General features: G+C 46.9%; 1 protein-coding gene across 9 annotated transcripts in view; it reads left to right on the plus strand.

Moving 5' to 3' along the window:
* The window catches only part of PGAP3 (post-GPI attachment to proteins phospholipase 3), a 97,210-nt gene that overhangs the window by 2,776 nt on the left and 77,073 nt on the right, over positions 1-17,361 (plus strand). For 3 of the 9 annotated variants that reach the window (XM_059726983.1, XM_059726985.1, XM_059726986.1), the window contains exons 3-5: positions 1,585-1,737; positions 12,844-12,906; positions 13,965-14,026. In XM_059726983.1, coding sequence (XP_059582966.1) covers positions 1,585-1,737; positions 12,844-12,906; positions 13,965-14,026 — 278 coding nt within the window. The other 6 variants (XM_006260215.4, XR_002088801.2, XR_002088800.2 and 3 more) reach the window with 6 other exon arrangements.

Here is a 17,361-nt window from a genome sequence, read left to right on the forward strand (position 1 = left end):
GCCCTGAGCTCACTTCCCTGTTGGGGCCATGAAGTTGTCTGCTTTCAGGCATATAATATTGGGCTTGGTTCCATCAACAACAAGAGAAAAATGAGGCCATAGCAGGCATTTACACACATACCTTTTTGTCCTGTGATGCACCAGAGGTGCGGCAGGTTGGAGCAGACTTGATTACTGAGTCTGTTCCGCATGCGAGCTGACGTGTGCTGTGCTGTGCCGCATGCAGTTGTATAGGTGGTGAAATGCGCGTTAGCGCGCAGAAAATGGCAGCGATGCACTTCTGAAATAAAACACTTCTGATGTGTTTTAGTTAAAAAATGCACCACTGCCATTTTCTCAGCGCTGATGTACGTTTCGCTGCTTATACAACTGTATGCGCTGCCGCGCCGTGTGCAAATGTGTACAAATACCCAGTGTTCCTGCATGTATTGAAGACTCCCAGTAAGTGTCCAGCATGGACCCTTTGAACTAAGCTACTAAACAGCACCAACTTCTTTCAGCCTCTGATTTACAGACAGGTGCTTTTGGTTGTGCTAATAATCTCAAGGTGTTTCTTTCCAAGGCGTCCTTGAGACTGGAACTCTCTTGGAAATCCCTGAATGATGCTTGGTAGTGAACCCAGAGGAGCCCATCCACTTCATGCTGGCTACAAAGAACTCTAAAGAAAATCCCTTAAAACTGCCCAAACCATGTACCTATGCCAAATGCCCCTGTTAATCTGGTTAGCAGAAAAGTCTTCGGCACATCTGACTTCATTTGGTTTTGATTTGAGCGCTGCTTCTGTTTCCATGGAGACTCTTTTAGTATTGCAGGAGTAATGAAGAATGGTCTTGTGATTAAATCCCTGACATAACACTGGTGATGGTGCTGTGCAAGGACTGTACAAGTGATGCTCTCCTATCTCATCCTTTGCCTTGTCTACTTGTATTGTAAATCCTTACTAAGCCTATGCTGTCTTCCTATACTTGTGTACAGCAGCTGGCAGCATAGGGTCCTGATGCCCAGAGATGCCACATTGTATTGCCTGTATGTGTCTGAATGTACAAGTTAATTTGCACCACTGCACAGATGCATGCAGGGCAGGTGAGGCATCTAACTACAGCTCTAGGAGCATGAGTTAAAGCCTTGCTCTAAACTGAACTTGTCACCAGCGATGCAGTTGTAAATGGGCATGTGGCTGTTCAGGTTTGGAGCTGAAAGTGGCTGGATGTGATACTAACCGCATTGCTTCTGTGTGTACCACTGGCTACGGAAAGTGGCACATACCGTAAGCATGATAGTTCCATGAGCCCCTCGACTCGGGTGACCTTTGCTCTCACAGATCACAGTAGGGTCTGGGTAGGGTCAGAGTTTGCTATAAATAGGTAGAGGGAACTGCCATGATAGAGGAGGCAGGCTTTAAATTCTAGCTGTGGCAGGGTTCTTAGGACAGAATGGTTTGCCTGGAACTACTGCTACTCAAACTGTCTCCTACCTTTCAGACACCAACTCTTGCCTGCCGTAATTGCTTGAAGAAAACAGGACCTTTGAATTTGTGTCACTGATTGCTCCTCTCCTCCCTTTTTCCCTTTGATCTCTCTTTAGTGGCCCTTCTCCCGCTTCCTGTTCTTCCAGGAACCTGCTTCTGCCTTCGCTTCTTTACTTAATGGACTTGCCAACCTTGTGATGTTGAATAAATACAAAGCATCTGTCCCGCCTTCATCTCCCATGTATCACACATGCATTGCCTTTGCCTGGGTAAGTAGCTCAAATGTTTCAATGACCTGTTCCCCCTCTCTTCTGTTTCACGCCCCTATTATGTATCTTCCAGTTGTTGGATTTTTAAATAGCGCTGCTGTTTATAATAGCTGGCATTTAGACATGGCTTTGGAATGAAACATGCTTTCCAAAAAGTAGCTTTAAAATGCAGCCACTTCTGGAGTGGAACATAACAGCCATTTAACAGCACAAAGGGCCATCTGGAAATCGGGGTGTTTCAAGTGGCTAAAAATAAAAAAACGGATTTTAGGCAGGTATTTATCCAAAGAAAAATTCTTCTCTGAATAGAAGACACTTGTATAACTTGAAGTGGGAGGGGTTCCTGTTTAGAGGTTCTGTGTTTTAGGTGGCAGATTCCTGTTAAATGATAAGAGTTTTCAGATGCTAGGTTGAATCAGACTGTTGATTATGCCTGAACAAATCTCCCTCAGCTGTGCAAGGCCCCGTTGAATTCAAAAGGCTTTTTGCTTGGGTGGGGTCAGGATTAGGACCATACTTGGGGGTGGAGCTGTCTGCAGACTGAGCTGAGAATCTTCTATAGCTCACAGGTACTCAGACTTATGATCTAGCCTGGTCTGAGATATATGCTGTTCTCAGCATTTTGCTAAATAAATTGACCAAGAGTATAGGCAAAGGCCTCTCTGTCTGTTGTTCAACTGTTTACCTGCCAGGGGAGCTTCTGCAGGGTCAGGAACCAGATTTGAGCCTCTGGTAGTATTATCCAGCATAACAAATCCCACCCAGTGAGGATGGAGCAAATAAACCTTGCCCAGTGAGAGGGTGGTCAGAATATGGCATCAGGGATCTAGGTGGTGGCCCTGCTTCTAGAACTTGGATCTAGAGGTACCCGGTGTATGGGGGACAGGGAAAGAATCTTGACTTGTTCCAGTGATTCCAACGTGTGCTCAGTTCTAATGGGGCTTGTCGCTCAGAATAAAGTGACTGCTGTGAAGAGGCTCCACTGTGTAACAGTTACAGTCAGGCAGCCAGATCATGAAGAACCTTGCAGAAAGGACCCTTCACAGTCCCACTCCCTAACAGTCAGTTAAGGTCAGAAAAACCAGATCTGTTTGTGAGGAGGGGTGTATAGCCCTCATAAATTCATCATTGTCATACAAGGGGTGTGTGGAGGGTGTTTGTTCTGACTCTTTGCCAGCCAGCACTGCAAATTGCTTCAAGGACTCAGATTTTTTTTTTCTTGAGTCTAGAAGGATCTCTTGAATCATCCAGTCTGACCTCCTATCTAACATGAACCCTAGGACTGTCATTGGTGAGGCCTCACCTGGAGTACTGTGTCCAGTTTTGGGTCCCATGCTTCAAGAAAGATGAAGACAGATTGGAAAGTCCAGCAGAGAACAACAGCAATGATTTAGAAGCCTGGGAAGCAAGACTTTGGAGGAAAGGATGAAAGGCCTAGGGCTGTGAGAAGACTGGTTGGGGGGAGGGATTTGATACGTCTTCAAATACCTTAAGGGGGATTACAGAGGGGAGGGAGATTGGGGTTTCTTTTTTTCTGCTCCATGTCTGTAAGGGTTTAGGACCAGTAGCAATGGCTTCAAGCTGTAGCAGAGGAAATTTAGGTTGGAGATTACAAGGGTGGTCAGGCATTTGAAATGTAGGTTTGACTACGAGGGTGGTCAGGCATTTGAAACGACTAAGTAGAGAAGTGGTGGATTCACCGTCTCTGGAAATGCTCAAGAGCAGGTTGGACAGACACTTAGCTGAGATTCCTTAGTCAGTGATGATCCTGCCTTGAGCTGGAGGCTGGACTAGGTAACCTCAGGAGGTTCCTTCCAGCTTTACTTTCTTATGATCCTGTGACTTTTCCAGTTGCCCTGGATTGAACCTGCTAATTTTGTTTGTTTGACTAGAGCACCTCTTCAGAAAAGCATCTAGCTCTGATATCGAGACTGCAAGAGGTGGAGAATCTGCGCCTGCCTTGGTGGATTGTTCCAGAGATTCATCACCCTGATTTAGTCTATTGTTGTAAGAAAACTTGCATCTATATTACGGACTTGCTGATGAGGTCCTGTAAGATGGCAGCAAGCCTCATCTCTTTGTCTTTCACCCAAAATGCAGCTGCTTTTATGGGGTGATTCTGGATTTGGAGAAATAAGTTTGGGTCAGTGGTTGCCCCAACAGGTGGATGGGCAGTGAGCTAATTGGATTTTCCTTGAGTACACATGGAAACATGACCTTCCACTTTACTCAGAAAAGATCATGAATTCCCTTTGTTTATTGTTTCCCCCAATGCCCAGTATGGACAGGGTGAATGACACTATTCCAGAATTAGCAATGAATAGTTGGCTGTGTGCGTGAGAGAACAGCCCCTCTGTCTGAGTTGTGCCATGCTATTTTGATGCAGTGGATTAACTTGCCTCACTCCCCATTATTGAGTTTCTTGGATTGCAGCATCCTAGAAATGCAGAAGGGGCTTAACTGTGTGGGGCCAGATTACCATGTTGCTTAGCGGGAGACTAGAATAGCATTCCAGCTTCTCCCCCAGGGACAATGAGAGGCATGGGTGGCATTCTGGTTTCAGCTTGAAAGCCACTCTAATTTTAATCTGGCCCTGCCAAATTCTTCTGGATTCTGTGCTGGGGTGAACATCAGCTAAATGAATAGTCTTTCTCACCTGCCCTGGTGTTACTGTCAGCAGGATCTCCCTTGCTTTTTATCTGCTGCAACGTGAGAGCACTTTGCTCCTCTGGATTTCAACACTGTGCTACTCAACAGTAGCAATCTTTGGCTTATTACATTGTTTTGCTTCCTGGTGGCATCAGTTTAGCTGTTGGCTTGCCTTTCCTCCTTCCCTAAAATGCAATTTATTACTCTTAGCCTGGCAGAAAGCAGCTTTTTTTTCTTCCCTTTTATTCTGCATCCATTTGCCAGCTGGCACTGTAGGTGCTTCATCCCCTTCCTTTAACCCCTTTTGCCTTCTTGCATGCCTCCTTCCTGACATCCTCTTTGACTTTCTCTAGAAAGCTTACGCTAAGGATGCTACGTCCTGAGCAGTAGAGGCCCATCTTATGCTTCTGTGAGGGTCCAGCTCTGAGTTCAGTGTTTATTGCAGTGTTTCTTGTTCTGCCTTCAGCTGATGCCTGTATGTCAAAAGAAGGTGGAAATTCTCCTCTTTTTGGCTTATCTCAGATTCTTGTACATGCTGGAGAGAGTCCCTTTCTGACACTTAAGATTAGTCATTAAGATCTGAAGCATGAGTTATGGTTTGTCTTTGGGGCATTATTAGATTCATGCTTTAGGGACCTGTTCCTTTGGGCTGCCAAGTGCTTTTAACTCTCTAGGACTGGTCCATAGGGACTGGCACTAGGTGCAGGGTCGTCCAGTATCTATGTAGAGCAAGCTGGTGTTCTGAGGTAGCATTCTCCGTCCAGCAGCGAAAGCACTAGTCCATAGGAAAGCATTTTCTCTTGGCTTCTTCTACACAAGAACAGATCTGTGTACTGATCATAGGAAAGCAGGGCTGGAAGGGATCTCACAAAATCATCTTGTCCAGCCCCCTGCTCAAGGCAGGATCTTCCCTGACTAAACCGTTCCAGCCAAGTGTCTGTCTAATCTGCTCTTGAAAACTTCCAGGGATGGAAGATCCACAACTTCTCTAGGTAGATTGTTTCAGTACTTGAATAACCTCATACTTGACCTTCCTGCAAAAGAGGAAGCTTCCTCTTCTGCAGCTTGAGGCCATTGCTCTTAGTCCTGTCCTCTATGACCACAGAGAAAAGCCCATCTGCAACCTCTCTATAATCACCCTGCAGGTATCTGAAGACTTATCAAATCCCAATGCCACTTGCTGTTCTTGAGACTAAATAACCATAGTTCTTTCAGCCTTCTCTCAGGTCTTGTCTCCCAGGCCCCTGATCATTATTGTTGCTCTGTGTTACAGAACCGGAGAACTAGGACTGGAAGGGACCTCCAGAGGTCATGTGGTCCAACCCCCTGCCTGAGGCAGGATCATTCCTGTCCAAACCATCCCATACTACCACAATCTAAACTCTGTATAAAACTACTGTCAGTTTTGGCGTAACATAGACCTAACACCCCAACGTGCCACAGGCAAAGCAGGGAACCACAGCAGCCAATGTCCTCCTATAAAATGTTGTTAATATAAGGTCAAGAGGTCTCAGGTAGAGGGCCACACACACACCCTGCTACAGAGGAAGGCAAACCCCCCCACAGTTCATACCAATCTGACCATAGGGTAAAATTTCTTTCTGGCCCCAAATATGGTGATCAGTCTGACCCTGAGCAGGGAGGCAAGACCTTCTAGCCAGGAACTTCCAGCTTTGCTCCTAGCACACCCCAGTTGAAGTCCCCACCCTTAGCTGTAGCCAACATCCAATGCCTCTGGGGAGGCTTAAAAACACCCTGACACACACACAGCAGAAAAAAAAAAAAGGTGGGAAGAGGGGGGCGGGGGGAAGAAAAAGCAACCAGCAAAACTGAGAAGCATGGGAAATGCCCAATAGGCATAGCTACACCTAGCTTATCCCCAACCAGTAGCTGTCTAACCTGCTTGAACACCTCTAGCAATGGAGAGTCACAAATTCCCTAGGCAATCTAATCCACTACCCCACTATTCTCATAGTGAAGAAGTTTTTTCTAGATATCCAATCTAAATTTGTTTTGCAACTTCAGGCCATAGGTGTGAGTCCTACTTTCTGTATGAAGAGAGAAGGTGTTTTCCCTTCTCTTTATGGCAGTTCTTCAAGGATTTGAAGACTGCTGTCATGTTCCCTCAAGTGCTTTTTCTGAGCATGCCTAGCTCCTTCGGCCACTCCTTGTATGATTTGCTTTCCAATTCCTTGATCGTCTTTGTTGCCCACCTCTGGATCCTTTCTAGCTTCTCCACATCCTTTTTAAAATGTGGAGCCCAGAACTGCACACAGTACTCCAGATGAGGCCTGACCAGTGTCAAGTAGAGGCACTATCTCCTGTGCCTTTCACCTAATGCTTCTATTGATGCAGCCCAAAACTGCATTTGCTTTTTGTGTGGCTGCATCATGCTGCAGGCTCCTATCGAGTCTCCGGTCTACCAAGATTCCCAAATCCTTTTCCGTAGAGCCATCGTCCAGCCAGATGTCCCCCATTTTGTATTTGTGTATTTGATTCATCCTTCCAAGATGCAGCACCTTGCACTTGTCTGCGTTGAACTTCATCCTGTTAGCTCTAGCCCAAGTTTCCAATGTTGCAGTCCTTCTGAATTGTGCGTGCATCCTCCAGCTTGTTCACAGTCCCTCCCAGTTTCATGTTGTCTGCAAACTTGCTCAAGAAGCTTTCTATGCCAGCATCCAAATTATTAATAAACACAAACAGCACTGGGCTGAGGATGGACCCCTATGGGACTCCACTCAAAACCTCCTGCCATTCTGACATGTACCCGTTAATAATTACCCTTTGCTTCCAGCTACTGAACCAGTTATCCACTTTGTAGTAGGTTTATCCAGCTCACACTTCTCCAATTTGTATGAGAATGTCAGGCTGCACCTTGTTAAAAGCCTTGTTGAAGGCCAGATACACTGTATCTACAGCATTCCCTTCATCCACCCAAGTAGTCACTTTGTCAAAGAAGGAGTTTAGGTTTTTTTGACACAATTTGTTTGTCATAAATTTCTGCTGGCTGCTTGTTGATCAGCTTTTTCTCCTCCAGATGTTTGTAAATGGCTTTCTTTACAATATGCTGCAGGTATTGAGGTGAAGTGAGGCCAACCAGTGTGTAGCTCCCTGGGTCCTCTTTTTTTGCCTTTTTTTAAAGACAAGCACTACATTGGCCCTTTTCCAGTCCTCTGGTACTTAGCCTGTCTTCCACGACTTCATGAAGATTGTTGCCAAAAGCTCCAAGACCTCCCCTGGCAGTTTCTTCAGGACCCTGGAATGAAGCTCATCCAGCCCTGCTGACTTGAATTAATTCAAACCCAACAAAAGCTCTCTGTCTCTCTTGTTTGTTATCTCTTCCTTCAGCTTGCCCCCTTCCTTGTCTAAAGCTGCCAGATACCTAATAGGGATTAACTTTTTGTGAAGATTGAGGCAACAAGTGTATGTGTTTTTGACATACAAGACAATACCACCCTGTTCCAACCCTGTCCTTCCAAAACAGAGTGCAACCCTCAATGTTCACGTTCCAGTCATAAGAACTGTCCCGCCAGGTTTCAGTGATGCCAATCAGATCATAGTTCTTTTCACACCGTAGCTTCCAACTCATCTTGTTTATTCCCCCTACTGCTCACATTTGTATACATGCATCGGATATATTTTGCATTTTGACCTCCTTGCTACCTTTTGTGCTACTTGTTGCGAGTCCTGTAGCTCTCTGGACCTTTCCCAGAGTTGAGTTCCTTCGAGTCCTTTCCCCTCTGCACTGCATGCTGTGTTGTTGGAAGGTTTTGATCACCATCTCCCATGAAACCTAGTTTAAAGCCCCCCTTATGATGACCAGAGATGCTGTTCCATGTGCTTGTCAGCTGGATCACGGCTTTTGATATCACTCCTCCTCCCAAGAACATCCGTCCATCGTCGAAAAAGCTGAAGTCTTCGCATTGTGTTGGACTCTCTTCAAATTGTCCACATCCTCCTTCAAGTGAGGGACCCAAAACTGGACACAGTACTCCCGGTGGGACCTCATTGGTGCTGATTAAAGCAGAAAAATCACGTCTCTTGATACTGTGGATGGGGGTTGCCTTATGTTTAAGTCCACCCAGAACTGCTAGAGATCAGGATGACTTTGCAGGGAGGGCTAGATTATTCCACATCTACAGCTCTTTGTTGTCTTTTTATTCAAAGCATGTGGTGCCATTTGCCATGGGAGAGGGTCCTGGGCAAAGTGGACCTTGCCTCTAATTCAGGCTGGCAGTTCATGTCTATAATTCCTGTTGGTGTCCCTCATCAAGTTAATCCTGACCAGGTGACCTCGTACACCCAGTCTCTGTGCAGAGAAAGACTGAGTTGTCTAATACATGTTTTAATACAGTGCTGCTCAACCTTTTGGCCCTATGGTCCAGATGAGTGGAGCAGGGCTGTTCTGCAGACAAGATTGGACATGCAGGGGTGGGCAGTGTGGGATCCAGTCTAGTGTGTAGAGCCATGTTCTCCAGCCTGCAGGTCACCTTATGGGTCTGGAAACTTGGCAGCAGGGGAGCAGCAATTAACACTGCCACTGCTCTCCTCTCTGACAAATTTTTGGACCTCTGGGAAGTCCTGTGGGACAGATCTAGCCTGTGGGCTGGGGGTTGAGCACCCCTGTTCTAACACTAATTCATATTCAGACCACTTGGTATAACCTGGCTCTCAGGGAGTGGGAAGACATGCAGAGAGGCACTAAGTACTGGGATAGGAGGCTTGCATATAAAAAAGGCCATCTACAGAAGCCCTTTCGCAATCTGGCAACTCCTAACCATGCACTTCATCAAAGCATTTCCCCTGTGCTGAAGCCATAATAGCAGGTGCTGTTGATATTGAACTAGGAAGGCTCCTCTATCACAAGGGGATTTTAAATAAACAGCTGATCATGAAAACCTGCACATCCCTGTTCCCTGCTGCCAGGTCTTGCAGCACACATCTTCAAATCCAATTTTCATGGTGCTCTCATTTGATAATGAGATTGACGAGACATTTAGTAGGAGTGTGATTCCTACTAATAATTGGCACTTAGCTAATAGCAGTAGTCAGTGGTTCAATCCTCCCCCAGCTAGTTTGCCTCTGTTAACGACATGGTGAAGTGTAGCCACCCTCTTCCTACTGCTCTGCAGAGGGAGTTTTGAAATCAGTCTTATCTCACTTCAGAAATATGTGAGGCTGTATTCCTTGCTTAATTGGACTGTATGGACTCTTGTGGAGTTATCCTGAGGCAGATTCACTCCTTGGCTATGTTATCCTTAACACCTGTCTTGAATCCTGCTCTTTTCCTTGTGATCTGGGAGCTCAGTGCCACCTCACTACCAGGAGCTATATAGAGAGAGGTAACTTTCAACTGTTTTAAAAGCCTTTGCACATCAGCTTACATGGAATTGTAGAAAAATAAGGCTGGGAAGGCCCACAAGTCTCATCTGTTCCAGCCTACTGCTCAAGGCAAGATTGATCATTCCTGGGTAAACCATCCCAGCTGAGTGTGTGTCTAGTGCACTTTACAACTTCCAAGGGTGGAGGTCCCATTACTTTCTGGGTACTCTGTTCCAGTGTTGAACTCATTTATAGTGAAAGAGTTCTTCCTGATCTCCAACCTAAATTTCCCTTGCTGCAGTTTTAAAACCATTACTCCTTGTCCTGTCCCCTGTGGCCACAGGGGACAGTCAGTCACCATCCTCTTTGCAATTATGCTTCAGATATTTGAAGACTGTTCTCAAATCCCCCCACCACCCACCACCCCACACATCTTCCCCAAACTAAATCTCAGTTCTTCCAACTGTCCTTCATTAAGTCATGTTTCCCAGACTTCTAATCATTTTGTTGCTGTCCACTGGTTTCTTGCATGTAACTGTTTTCATCTTCATACTTCTTTAGTGATACAAGGAAGCAAAATCATCATAAGTAAACATTGATTCTGAATGTGACAGGATTTAGAGTGATTTTTTTGTTGTTGTTGTTGTTATACTTGTCCTGCTGTTGAAGCTTGTAGATGGAAGCTGCTACAATGCAACTATTACACTGTCTTATTTGATAAGATATAATAAGTCTGTCTAAACCCTTAGTGTCTGAGAACTCTGAACTCTTGGTAGCTGTGTGCCCTTGGCAACAGGGAGATAAACAAGCTGAGCAGTTCTCTTCAGTTGTATTATTAAAAATACAGAAACTCCTGACTGCTTCACCCTGGCTTAGATCTGCAGAAAACACTCTTTGTTTCCATTACAGGTTCTGTTCAAACTGCACCCTAATCTGTTAGGAGGCTTGAATTCTTTTCTGGGGTTCTCCGTGCTTGGTCAGTTTCAGGCTGTGTCTGTTTCCTGATGATCAGTTTTACTCCAGAATTCAAAGCTGCTATCAGTGGTCCTTAGGAGCATGTTCTTGATCCAGTAATTGAAGGCACTTCAGGACTCTTTCCCCAGCTCTGGAAGTGGCTGCATTTGATCAGTTTGGGGTCAGTGGTTCTCAATCTTTTTAGGGTCAGGGCACCCTACCACCACCCTTCTTTGAATGTGGTGGTACCTGTGGCTGAGAACTGGTGTTGGTAGTTGCCTCAGCTTACCCAAGTGCTGCTTAGCTAGGTTCTGCTGCTCAGAAGGGCTGTGAAACTGTGATGAAACTGCCTCATATGGCTGAGCCACATGTGCAATCCTCCTGCATAAGAGCTTTCTGATCCACCTAAAGCAGGCAGGCGCTGCCTCATGCTGTGCTGCTCTTTCTGCTACAGAGCCCGCAACACTCCTCCTGGAAAAAGATATGGACAGGACAGTTCCCATGCTTATTTCTGAGAGGAGCATAGTGGGGGAAAGATGCAGAGAAAGAGCAGCGAGGGAGGAGGCAGCTTTGCTACCTGCTTGAGGCTGAGTAGAGAGACGTAATGCAGGGGGAGTGCACAGGGCAGTTTTACCTGGCTGCTGCAGGTAGCTGAGAACCACCGGTTTAGTGTCATTTGCTTTGCCTCTGTGGCTTGTTTCCCCTAATCAGAGGCTGAGCTCCTTCTAGTTTACACTCAGATAAAATAAGAAAAGCTGGTTACAGCTGCTGTTGCTGAAGCTTCTGTGTGAGCTGTGCTGAAACTTTTTTTTTTTTTTTTCAAGAGACCCCTCAAGATCATTATTTAGGTGGGCAGAGGAGGGCCTGTGAAGCCAGAAGCAGGGGATTTGTAATGATCTCCTATCCCTGTGTTTAAAGACCCTATTTGACAAGGACTGCAGCTAAGGAGAGATCTGCTTTGACTTCATCAAGGTCTGAGATCACCTGTACTGCCGAAGAAGGAAGTAAATGGGTGAAAACACCTATCAGTTGTGTATCAGAGGGGTGGAACCCTGATCTTCAATAGTAACATGTTTACTTCTAGTGCAGTGCTGTTTGCTCTAGGCCAGCATTTCTCAACCTGTGGGTCGTGACCCAAAAGTGACAAGAATATATGAAAGAGTCATGGTCGCGAACTTGAAATTAAAAAAAATGGATCAACAAACTTTATAAATGGATTCTCCTTTAAAGGAGAAAAATATGGGAAAACATGGCTTCTCCCTTGCAAGCTGACAGAGTTCCAGCCTGCAAGGGGCTGCTTGCCGCCCCACCCCCCCACACACACACTCTGCTGCCCCACACACTGGGGGCTTAGGGGTGGGGGCAGCAGATCAGGAGTGAGGAGCACTGGGTCAGAGTAGCCACTGATGTTTACAAATGGGTCCTGGTACAAAAAAAGGTTGAGAATGCCTGCTCTAGGCTCACAAAGCATTCTACAAGAACTGATTGAGCTTCACAGCACTCTGGTGAAGCAGGGACTATAATCAGCAGCTGGGTGAATAGAATGGGAGTAAATGTCCCTAGTGGTCTACACTCCACATGTGTTCTATATTGTTAATATTTTTAAAATCCCCCCCCCCCCCCCCAATCAAGTAAAATACGCTTAAAGTATAATTCCCAAATGCACGTGGACACAGAAATAAGTCCAAGGCTCTGGGACATAAGGGGTTTAGGAGCATTTGCACAACTGTGGCTCAGCTAAATATCCTGGGTTCAGTGCAGGAATTATTAGGTGGGGTTTTGACCTGGGTTGGGTTTTGACCTGTCAAATGCTAAAGGCCAGGAGAAACTTTTCAGCTCTATACAGCTGCAGGGTTTTGAGTAGTCCCTCCTGATAAAGGAAGAGGACTGAGGGGTGGGTTATGCCCTTCTTCCTTGGATGAGCTCTGGTTGGGGTCAATGGAGCTGCATGTCTCTATAAATGAGAACAGAAGGTGATCTTGACTATTAAGCATTATTTGCAGACAAATGGTGCATTAACCTCCTAATGAAAGAGTTCTTAAAAAGCCCTCTTCCAGGTTTTCCCTTTCTGTGCACTGCTGAATGTTTCCTATCTCCCTGTGTTTATCTCTGACTGTAAACCCTTTCAAGCAAGAGACCTGTCTCATGCAGAACATCTAATTGTCTGTGTCTGTCTCTTAGGTTTCACTAAATGCCTGGGTCTGGTCTACAATCTTTCATACAAAGGACACTGATGTAACTGAGGTAAGTGGGATCCCACCGTAAAATCACTGCATGTCCAGGCAGCAGTGGGTCTAGCAGTGAGGTCTCCTTCTCCTCTCTTGAAATCAATAAGCCAAGGAAAGATCTGCTTTGCCTTCATCATGTTCTGAGAGATCCTGTGCAGCTGACCTAACTAGGGACTGGAAAAAGGGAGTATAAGGATACTGTCTGACCTGGAAAATGTGTTTCTAACAAGGCTGAGACTCCACCTGGGCATTAGTGCCTCCTGCTTGTGTAATGTTCTCACAGGGACAAGAGAGAAACCTAGAACATGGTGAGTGCAAAGCAGGTCACACTTCCCATGTACCTGTTTGGTTCTTGCTTTCTACTTAGTCCGTGAGCTCTTTGGGGCAGAACTGTTTGCTCTGTTCTTGCACAGCTGGCATGTGCAGCTGTGATCCAGGACTAGCAACTAAATGCTACTGAACAAATAATACAACCTCACAAATTTGGCAGGGGGCTTGGGGCCTGTGTGAGACCCTAAAAATTGACTCCATGCTGCATTCACTCAGGTCATTCTCCCTGCTCTGACTGTCCTGTCAGCCAGGGCTCACTTCCTCCAAGGCAGGAGTGTGTGTGTTCAAGTTCAAGCATCTGAATGGTCCTGTTGTCTTCAGCTTATCAATGTGCTTTGCTGCATTAAGAAGCCAGACTACCAATTTTTATCTAGACACTCAGGGGCCTGATAGCAGTGAAAATCCATGCTGCGATTGCCAGTAAATGCACTCTCAGCTGCATGGCGCATTTATAGTCATTGTGGGCCAAATGGAGGGGGTTCGTGAATCGAGACGAAACTCCCAGTGGATCCTGAGTAAGGGTTAAGACAAAGCTCTTGGAAATCAGGCTACTGTTTCTTGGCCTCCCAAACCCCTGGGCTTAAAGAAATTGATATTCTCTTTCTGCAACTCAGCCCTTACAGTGTACCAGTCTCCCTGCCTTGCCCTTGGTCTGTGCTGTCTCTGCCTCAGTTTTATTGCCTCCCTTCTCTCAACTATCTAATCAGGCCTTTTGTTCCCCCCCCATCTTCCTCCCCCTCACAGAAAATGGACTACTTCTGCGCTTCAGCTGTCATCCTGCACTCCATCTACCTGTGCTGTGTCAGGTGAGTCTCAGATGTTGGGCATGCTTTGTCCTTCACAGGTGCAGTTTGGTCTGGAGCCCTTCCACGATAAGCTTACGTAGCCTAGTGACCTTTGTTACTCTGCTGTCTTCCTTGAGATTGTGTCTCCTGCTTTATTGACCCAAGGAGCAAGATATAACTTCTTGCGCTGCAGGAGAGGAAGGGACTCTGTTCAACCTCATTAGCCATGCCAGTTAATATTCAGGAGGTGAAAGCAAAACTAGGAGTGAATTACCATGTGTTGCCTCTAGGATTAGCCCCAGTGGCTCCAGGAGCAGAAGTAGCACATTTCTGAGTATCAATTAGGTGTAAGCTCTGTTGAACGATGGCTGCTCATGGTCTCAAAGCTTGGAGCTTCTGGCTGCTGTAGTGGCAGTCACAGGCCAAAGTCCCTAGTTGCTGTATAGCTTATGAAGCAAGCGTTGGCATTGATCCCAGTGCTGATAAACCTTTGTGTAACCAGGGCAGGAAAGCAAAGTAGGAGATGCCCAAAGAGGCAGAAGGGCCTTTGAGCTCAGGGACTCAGTCCCCTGGTGTATGATGTATGGGAGCATTTCACTGTCGTCTGTATGATCCTGCCTGCATCTTTTGGGGTGACAAGTATAAGAGAAGGTTGCAGGAGTCAGGACCATGTTGTTAGTGGATCACCAGGGGTCGTGTGACCCTGCTGGTGCTCAAGAGCTTCTCTGCATCTTCTCGGTTTCCACTGTAGGACTCTGGGGCTGAAGCGTCCAGCTTTTGCAAATGCCTTTGGGGGTTTCCTTATCCTGTTCCTGGCCTGTCACGTCGCATACCTGACGCTTGTGCGCTTTGACTACGGCTACAACATGGCTGTGAATGTGGTGATAGGTAAGGCCCAGCAGAGAATAGACAGTGGCTGTATCCACAGTCCTCTTCCTTCTGGGGAGGTCTCATTTCTCTGTCAAGGGACCTCAGGGTTAATGTGAATGTGCCTGGGCTTCAAACCTGGCTGCAGTTGGATGCTAGCCCTACAAACAGGACTTGGGTCTATTTTAGGTCTCCATGCGCATGTCTGTGGAAGATCCAGGATCTATAATGGACTGGGAGAGGGGTTGGTAACCTATAGCCTGTGGGCCAAATTGTCATGTAGAGTGATGGGATCCAGCCCCCAGTGGCAAGGGGGATCAGTGGTGCAAGTCTCAACTCATTTTATGCCTCATCTCTTCCACCCACACCATGTCACTGATTACTTCCACAGCACCCCCCCTCTGCTCTCTTCCTGCCCTCCCCCTGCCCAGCAGGTGTTGCTTAGCATCTCTGCCTCCTCACTGCCGCTGGGGACAGATGCTAGAGGCAGTGGCACAGGGTGGAGGTGGCAGGAAGTGGCTTATGTGCTATGGAGGGAAGTGGTGGCCCAGAGCAGCAGCTAGGTTCCAAGTAGCTGGCTCACCTCTCTAAAAGGGTGCCAGCCCCTGTGCTAGAAGAAAGAGGAGCCAAAATTGAAGGGATAGAATACATTTACCACTGTCCTCTCTAGCAGAAGGGGTGTCATGTTACGGCTGACTCTCAGCCCAGCACTGACACTGTGCTATGCCAACTGCCCCCTGCACGGAGTTAATAGAAAACTGCACCTTCTGCATCCCGTGGTGCTTCTCCATGCCACTGCTGTTCAGCCAATTAGTAGCAGCCTAAACACTTAATAGCACAGCTGAGCTCTCAGCAGTTGCAGCAGCGGGGCTGGGAGTCAGGACACCCAAGTTCTGTTCCTATCTCTGCCACTGACTTTACTGGCAGTGGTTGAGTCATTTGCTGTCCCTCTCACCTTTACTGTGAGTCTCATGATCTCTGGTGTTTACTCCATGCCCAGACTCCAGGACTTCTGTCTGTTTTGGGGAATCTCAGTTTTCCTTAAAAAACCCTCAAAATGTAGTTTGTAGCCCATATGGCCTCAGAGAGATACCTGAAGAAACTCCCCACCAACAGTTCAAGAAACAACATCACCAAAGGTTCAAGAAAAGGCAAATAATCCCAGAATGAGATGTAATTGGCCTTGAGGGACTGAAGATTGGCAGGGTCCATGGACAGTTTGGCCACATCACTTTCACCTTGCCTTTTCCCCTCTTCTTTGCTACCTTGGCAGGAGATTTGAGAAGGGAAAGCAGTGGAAGGAGCCCCAAGGTCACCTCTGGAACAGAGGAGGAGTCCTGGAGTCTTCTTTCTTGGGCCAACCTAAATCCAGTTGGACCAGATTGCAGTGGAAGAGATAAGGAAAGGGACATGGCAATGGAAAGGCACATTGGGAGGGAATCTTTGTGGAATGATGTCCTGGACCTCTGAAGGACTGATGTAGTGACTGCGCTTTAGGAAGGACAGAGAATGGGAGTATCTGGTAGCATGGCTATGGCACTTCTTAGGGAAGCTTGTACTGGGTTGTGAGCTATGCTGTTGAGGAGAAACCAAGATAATCTCCAGGGCCTGCAGAGATTTGAACCTTGTCTGGGCCTTTGATCCTTAGCCTGGCAAAGGGGAGTTCAGTGGTTATGAAAAGGGATAGGCGAGATCAGGTCTTCATGCTAGCATGGGCCTACTGGGGCAAGCATTGGCCAGTTCTGAGAGCCCTGACCTACATGGCAAGAATGACACAAGTCCCTGACTGCCTGGAGAGGCTTAAGGCAGCAAAGTAACGGTGAGACTGAAGTCCAGGGGCTGACGGGTCTTCTCCCCTTCTTCCCTCTGATCAGTAGACAGACACCCACCCATCCCAGAAGCCTAGTCCCACTTCATGCCACCAAGCAAGATCCCCTGCACTTTAACCCTCTTGTCTTCCAGGCCTCCTCAACCTTTTCTGGTGGCTGGCCTGGTGTGTCAGGAACCAGCAGCGCCTCCCTTACGTCTGGAAGTGCATGGTGGTGGTGCTGCTTCTCCAGGTTCTGGCGCTGCTCGAGCTCCTGGATTTCCCTCCCCTGTTCTGGATCTTTGATGCACATGCCATCTGGCACATCAGCACCATTCCTGTCAACATCCTTTTCTACAGGTCAGCCTGGTGTATGCAAACACTGTTCTCTTACCTTGGGAGGTTATTTGGGTGAAAAAACCATGTGGTGATGTAACAGGCAGCGCCCTATTTAAGAGTAAGCTCTGGAGAAGCTCCAGTGAAGAGATCTGAAACTCAACCCCTCTTGTTATGTAGCCAAACTGTGCCCTGATCACATCAGATCAGGCTTGGGTCACCACTTACATGGAAAACCAAGCCCTTAGGAAGTGGTCTTGGAAGGACCCCCCCCCAACCACCTCATTAGTGAATGGCCATTTCAGAGCTGTCTTTATGTAGTTGGCATCTTGGCAAGGAAACCCTG

Source organism: Alligator mississippiensis, chromosome 4 (genome assembly GCF_030867095.1).
Source record: "Alligator mississippiensis isolate rAllMis1 chromosome 4, rAllMis1, whole genome shotgun sequence".
NCBI classification, from domain to species: domain Eukaryota; kingdom Metazoa; phylum Chordata; order Crocodylia; family Alligatoridae; genus Alligator; species Alligator mississippiensis.